General features: G+C 35.6%; 1 protein-coding gene across 1 annotated transcript; it reads right to left on the bottom strand.

Moving 5' to 3' along the window:
- Positions 1-4,314: 4,314 nt before the first annotated feature.
- LOC104514020 (protocadherin-17-like) lies at positions 4,315-5,530 on the bottom strand (the record flags this gene model as incomplete). Its single annotated transcript, XM_010157543.1, has 1 exon — positions 4,315-5,530. A coding segment is annotated over one exon (683 nt), but the record flags the coding sequence as incomplete, so codon positions are not given.
- Positions 5,531-7,820: the final 2,290 nt, after the last annotated feature.

Consider the following 7,820-nt stretch of genomic DNA (forward strand, 5'->3'; position numbering starts at 1 on the left):
AACCTCCAATGGGTAAAAGGCAATTCTGCCTGCAGGAATAGTACATATCTTAATACCTGTACTATGCTGAACAAACTAATATCGTATTTAATTGTCAAAAGCAATGCCTATTTACTTAATTATTAAAAAAAAGAAAAACCAACCAAACAAAAAAAAACCCAAACCAAAACCCACGCACAAAAAAAAGCCCACCAAAACACCCACCCCAAAAAAACCCCAAACCAATAACAAAACATCCTGTGTGGAGGCTTTACACTACTTTGTATGTCATTGCTACAATCACACACATGCAGAGAGAAAGGGTCACATACTCTGAGGGGATGATCATGATGCTCAAACCGAACAACCAAACCAACCAACCAACCAAACAAAACTAAACAAAAGGTTAACAAAAGCGCGAAATTATGACAGCAAACAAACAAGCAGACATAGAACTTAGTCAAATTGTTCGCAGTATTTTGTCACATGTTTTACAGCAACATGAATACAATTTTTTACCTCCGTTACTGAGGCTTTTAAGGAAAACGTTTAAAAAAAACCCAAAAACTCAACCCTTTACATTCTTCAGATTTTTTCCTCCACTTGTATATGTAGCAGTGTTTTGATCTTTCACATTGGGCTGACAGTCTTTGAAAACTTAGAGTCTCATCTATAATGCTTTTGGTGAACTCACACCAGTGTAATAAACCAAACTATCTTTTATTCAGATCCAGGTTTCTATGAACAAATACCAGCCTGTAGGGATTCACCACATCAGCTACTTAAAAGATAAACCTACCCAGCTTGATGAAAACTCTTCACCACCTCCCTGTTGAGAGAAAACGGTTACACTTTTCTAATAAATGAAGCAGGAATTGTCATTTTTTTGGCAAACTGATAACTAGCTGTAACAGCCGCATTGCCACAAGTTGCTTTTCCAAAGTAATTACCATCAGGCTCCCTGTGGTATGCAGTGTTTAACACATTTCTTCTGTGTTAATGAATGCAAAAGCAGGCAACACCACTATTAGTAATTGCTTTTTATTCATAGTCCTCATTTTCCAGATAGGTCACATTAAACACAGCCATTAAACAATAGCGGTTGAGATAATCCATACAATGTATGCTGCTTTTGTTTGGTTTTTGTGTCATTCACCAGTCATTGGTGCAACTTTGAGCCATATGGGGAGACAGGGCCTGATAAATGCAAATGCCAACCTGTGTCACAACTGGGCCAGAGAAGTCAAAACATTCATCAGGTTTCATTCAATTACACTTCAAATCAACAAATCTTGATAGCCAAAACTCCCATTTGAATTAATGCAATAATAATCACTGCCTGATGTCAAAAGAAAGTAATCAAACAATAATGAGTGGGCATATATTATGCTGGGCTTCAGACTCCTTCTTGACCTCGGCAATTTCCCTTCCATTGGACAGCAAGCAGATTGAAAGTTTGTTTGAACAACGTATCTTGCTCCACTATGAGCAACGCTTGACATTTAGGGGTAAATTGGACTGGGAAACATAAGTGGCAAATCAGAGTTCAGGAGAATGTCTTTCCTGGTAAATACGCCAAGAAAAAAACAGAAAATAAAAAAAAAAAGGTCTGATTTTGAGTTCTGATTTGATTGGCCAAGTGTTTAAGAAACCCCAGTCACTGGCTTTCATTAACAAGAAATAAAATAGACTTACTTGCTATTCACAGTGTACAATACCATTTTATTAGTTACTTAACTTGCCTCTCTAACTCCACCATTCTCTTTATGATCATATGGCAGATATTTTCTTTCAGTCATAAAAATGTTTGTAAGGAATGAGAGAAATAACTCATAAACTTGATCTTTCATTGCTGCCTCTTTCTCCAGTGGTGATAGTAGAGATACCATGGAGAAAAAAATACTTTTTTAAAGTCTTTTGTCTGTAGTATTTTCTTTACATACAATCATGTTAATTTTGACTCAACCAGCAAAAGCTCACATTGTATAAGTTCTGCCGGTTTATTGGCTTGTTTGTATCCACTCTAAATTGTGAATCAGATTTTTTGACCTGGGATATCCTTATTGGAAGCAGTATGCCAGAGATCTACAACACAAGACAGTTGTCAGCCAAATTAAATAAAAGCAATATTTCCTAAACTCTTCTACTAAGCTGTGAGTCATGAATTCTGAATTACCTCAGTGGTAAATAAATAATCACTACTAAATACAGATAATGTGTTAAACAGCTAAAGCTAGTAAATCACTAGTGACAGAGAGCCTTAAGGTAAATTCCTCTTACACTGGCACAGCCCTTTCCTAGAATGTCATGTTTTTATGTCTTCAGAAACATACAATGAATTGTACAATTGGTTACTCAGTGTTAAAATCATTTATAAAAGACACAAATCTCCATTACTTGACTGCATTTACATACTGGCTTAGATTTTGCTGAATAATGGATCTCACTGGCAGAGCTAAAGACTTGGTGCACAGACACTGAAGTGATGGGCACCGTGGAAATACGTATAAGAGACTGATCAAACAATAAGAAATCCTTTCCACTATGGAATTTCAAGCTATCAAGCTATCAAGTAAAACCAATCTTGGGTCTCCTGGCCAAAAAAAAAAAAAAAAGAAAAAAAAAATTATATAACACAGACAACACCACATTTTAGATACATAAATTGTCCAAAACATGGAGAGTAGCTTGATAAAACATGTACAAGATCCCTTTTTTACATGTAATTGTAAACTTTTTTAACAGGAGGAGCTAAAAGCAAACTGTCAGGATGGTTGTCTCCCAAAGACAATTCATTGTAGGACTGAGTAGCTAAAATAATGATTTAACAGGAATCCCACTATCAAAAAAGGTTGTTGGAACAACTTTCTTGAACTGATGAAAACCATGGCTTTGTGCTATTTGAGATTGCCAACCTCGTTTATATGTTTGTACAGTATAGATTAAATCTAATAAATCCAATACACCATTTTTAAACAATGCCCCATAGATATATTTCCAACATAATATCTGGAGTATATAAGGGACAAATCCTGAGCTAAACATTTTAGTCTTCTGTTTTTCTTGTTTTGTGCAAGTTCATTTTGAATATAGGTTGTTTTTTAACTTTCATCTGAAGGTAGTTTTGAATTCTTCAAATACAACAAGAATATCCTTATGAAAAATAATAAAAAGTAGAAAATATCTCCCAAGTTATTCTGCAAATAATTTTCAGAACAAATAAAACCAAACAAACAAATTAAAAAAAAAAGCCAAAATAAGTGCTGTATATCTACAACTGCAGTAAGCAATTGCACATTCTAAGAAATCAGGTAAAATACAGCCCATGCCACACAGGCACAGACATTTTTTTCATCTCTGTGAACTTTGAATATGGCATACTCTCTTAATAAGTAAATAAAATATCCTACATTAAACAGGCTGGCTGCATGTGTTTGGAAAAAAACAAGGAGGTTCTAGAGGTCAGTTCAACTGTAATTTTTGTTATTAAACATGGGTTTGCAGTAGAAGCTTCTACAAGGACTTGCACATAACCATGACTGATGGATGTATTTGTAGGCCATTCAGTTAGCTCCATCAGCTCACTCAAACACATTTTGAACAGATTATGTACTGCAGTACTTCGTAGACCATACATTAAACAAGAGACTTTGCTCTGAGGCACTGCTTCCCACAATCCATGGGGAAAAGGAAGCAGAAAAAAACAAAACTCATAGAGTTCGACAGCTACCGAGGCAACACTTGCCATTTACAATATAAGCCCAAATATTTTTGCAACACAACTATATATTAATTTAATAAAATACACAATATAGCTCTTATACACTCAACAATTTGGCTCATATGCACTGAATCTGCAATAAATCAATAAAAATATGTCATTTGATGTAAACACACTGAATCTTCTTACATTTGCACATTTAAATGATCATGTGATTTTTGTGGATGTCTAAGACATTTTCACTTTCCTGAGCTATTTTAGTGTCCACAAATGAATAAAAAAGTGTTAATAATGTTAATTTCTTTTGTGTATTACCCTTAAAGGTAACTATTTTTTTTTCCAACTTTATTTGACTTCAGTATTTTTAAAACTTACTTCTAACTATTTATAGTTTTGTTGGACACTAAAATGCTAAATAGATATTAAAAACTTTATTTTCTTTTTCATCAAGTGAATTAACTTATGTGTGTGCAGGACAAGATGGACTATATCATTTTACATTAAACCTTAATATGATATGAAGTGTTCTACTAGTGATCAGGATATGTTTTGTTGAATAATGAACTGGAATGGGATTTTTTGTTTTCTTGTTCTTTTTTTTTTTTCACATTTGTGGCAGATAACTTTGTACATAAATGTTTACCACAATGAATGTTAATGTTTGGTGTCGCTTGGACTACTACAAGAACTCTTTTAGGACTTTCAGTAGAAGCCTGTGGTGACTGCTGGAAATCCACCACAGGTCAGAATTATTCAACCCTGTTTTTCTTGGGGTTTATACGTAAACAGTAAAGTCAGCATCAGCTATTGAGGACAGTCTTAAAGTATCAGATGTATTTCCATTCCACCTTTCTCACAGCTTTCTAACAGATTGTCAAAATGGCACCGTCTTTTCATTTTGTTCTTAGTGTACTTGATTCTGTCCTAATGAAAGTTTGGTCAAAATGAAACCAGTGTTATCTGTCAAAAAGAAAGAGCAGTGAAAAGAACATACTTGTGGGCACTTCAGATGTTCACTAAAAGCCTTAAAGCAGCATTGGTCTTCCTTCATTCCTGTAAATCTGTTACAACCAGGGTATTTATTTATTTATTTACTTTTAATCAGCAGAAGAGGATCGTAACTGCCAGCCTGTCCTTATTTTCCCCCTCACTTTCTGACGGCCACAGGGTCGCTCCCCCGACAGTCCTGCAAAAGCTTGTCTATTTCTCTCACAACTTCCTCGGCATCCACCGACTCCCTGCCTAGATCCCGGGCTGAACGGTCTAACTGCTCCAGAACAGAGTCCATCTCACTTGAGTCTCGGCTCACTCGGGAATGCACATCTGCAAAGGCCCTAGACATCTGATCTGATGCAATGAAGGGAGCGTCTTTTGACTGTTTACTAGGCGATAGATACTGACTGTCAGTTGACAAGTATTGGCTGCTTGGTTCAGCCAAGGCTCCTGATTTCACTTCACAACCATCCAGTGGTCCTTTTGTTGAGGTGCAAGGCTCAATGCATGTCTTGGTTGGGCTGCTCGATGCTGAGGGAACCTCCTGAAGCAGAGGACTCAGGGCACGTTTGGCTTTTAAGTAAGGTTTAACATTGGCAATGAGAATAGTGTGCTCTCTCTTGTCTTTCCCAAATGTACAAAAAGTCTTTTTCCCAGTGGGATTCACAGTTTCGTATGTCTCAGTCTCAACATTAGCTTCAACTGTGGGTACAAAGAGATTTGTGCGATAATCTGCATTCTCAGCCTGACTGGCTGCTGGGAACTGTGGCATCCAACACCTGTCAGAATGACCAAGCACTCTGCATTCATCTGTGCAGTTAACACATTCTTCTTGCTCTGTAAAACAAAGGAGAAAGAGAAAAAACTCTAATTATAAGTGGATTTCTTTAAACTAATTGATAGCCTATGATCAATGCGTGATGGGCTTACTTGACATCTGGTTTCTTAATTATGGAGAAGAAGAAGAAGCTATAATTAAAATATTTCAGAAGGACTGCATAAACCTGTTAGTTGAGACAATAGATTCATTTAACTCAGTTCTCTACGTATTAAAGCTTTCCCACAGCCCAATGGAAGTATAAAGGGGTCATTAGAGAATCATTCTCAGTGGAATTGAGCTTCATGTGTAAACTAATCTGCTGTAGAAATCTGTTAGGCTTTGTTCTGTAAAACTCATCCTAGAAAAGAGTGAACAGTACTTAAGGAACTCAAAAGGCATTATCAGGATTAATTTTTCAAATCAAATAACTGAGCAATGACTGCCTTTCTGGAAATACAAACACTTCATAAAAATCAGCAAGCTGGCTTTTCATTTTTGTCACCTCCATTTCATTTATAATTGTTATGTTCTGTGACAGTCACAAAATAAAAAGGTTTTCTTAAAAAGCCTCCTCCTCCTGCTGAGAACAGAGAACTAGAATTTTCCATCAGTATGCATTAAATATAAGCTTGTCAAAAAGTGCATATTGCAATTTTATTAGACATGAGTATGGATCATGTAATCAGTTTTCCTCTTTTTTGTTTTGGTGCAAGTAAGTGAAAATGGTTTTTCTCAATACATACAATTTGGAAGAATGACAAACCGTGACACGCTATTTGAACTGATAATGTTTTCAGATAGGATTTCTATATTCTTATTTCTTTCAAACTATATAGTTAAACCAGATTCTTTTTTATTCACTACATTTTTAGAACACAAAGCTGGATACTTCCTGTTCTACAATTCAAAGACATAGAGAAAACTTTATGCTTCAAAAAAACTTAGCTTGTCTGTCATTTTACACTAACAGGTTATGTTTGGACCACCATTTACCATCTTATAACTGTACACATGACTCTAACCAAATGTCAGGGATAAGGAAAATTCAAGAAATACCCCTTCAGTCTGTTTTTTAGGAAAACACAACTCTGATCAAAGTTGCTTATTTTATTCTTCTTTTCAGTACTCTATAGTCAATACTGATTAGATCAAATCCTTTTATCATCTCTGGGCTTCAATCAGCTATACACCTGTCTTAACTTATTAAGCATTTTCTTCCACAAAATGGGCACATGGATTCAAATATTCATTTTATTTGAGGAATTTACTATTTATTAAAATACCTGGAATTCCAAAATTTAGACAAAAACTATGAGTATACCTTTAAATGTTAGGATGATACACACACAGAGAGACATGCACAACAGGTCTTCAAAAAAGCAGAACAAACTTGTTGGCCCAAAGACAGGGAAAATTTAAGTGATATTCATCTTTCTAAATTGGAAAAAATATTTCCTAAGAATTTTATGCAACCAACAGATTCACAGACAGTTGCACTGCAGAAACCTGATGCAGAAGAAACATTAAAAAATATTTATGAGAATTCAGTAGTATAAACAGCTTTGACTATTCACATTTCTAAAAAGACATGAATAAATGTGACTTCAGTTTAAGTAAAATTGTGTTATCTCACAATGATCAGTTATATCAGGGTTAGATAATTTACTCAGAACTGATACTCTTTAATGATACGATTCTGTGAAAAAGTGTCATTTTGTATATGTGCTCCCTTCCTTGAAGGGTTTAAAATCTAAGACTGGTGTAAGCCCTAAAAAAGTATCAAAAGCAAGAGAGAATGAGGTACAGGGAAAGGAGAACACAGTGATTTTTGAAGAGAAGAATGTACCAGAAATGCTTCAAATATAAAATTCATAAAGGTGAGTCAGCCTCACTCTGTGCCTGGTAAGATCATGGACCAGTTCTTCCTGGAAGATATAACAAAATGTATAGAAGACAGAGAGGTGATTAGAGACAGACAAAATAGCTTCACCAAGAGTAGATTGTGTCTAAATAATCTGGTGGCCTTCTATGACGGAGTGACTGCATCAGTAGACAAAGGAAGAGATATGGACGTCATTTACCTAGACTTCTGTAATGCCTTTGATATCTCCCCCACAATATTCTGTCTGCTAACTTGGAAAGATATGGGTTTTATGGATAGACTGTTAGATGGATAAGGCATTGGCTAGATGGCCGCATGCAAAGAGTTGCGGTCAATGGCTCAGTGTCCAAGTGGAAAGCAGTAATGAGTAGCGTCCTTCAAGGATCCACATGGGGACTAATATTTAATATCTGCATCAATGACAT

Source organism: Eurypyga helias, unplaced genomic scaffold (genome assembly GCF_000690775.1).
Source record: "Eurypyga helias isolate BGI_N326 unplaced genomic scaffold, ASM69077v1 Scaffold18028, whole genome shotgun sequence".
Lineage (NCBI taxonomy): Eukaryota > Metazoa > Chordata > Aves > Eurypygiformes > Eurypygidae > Eurypyga > Eurypyga helias.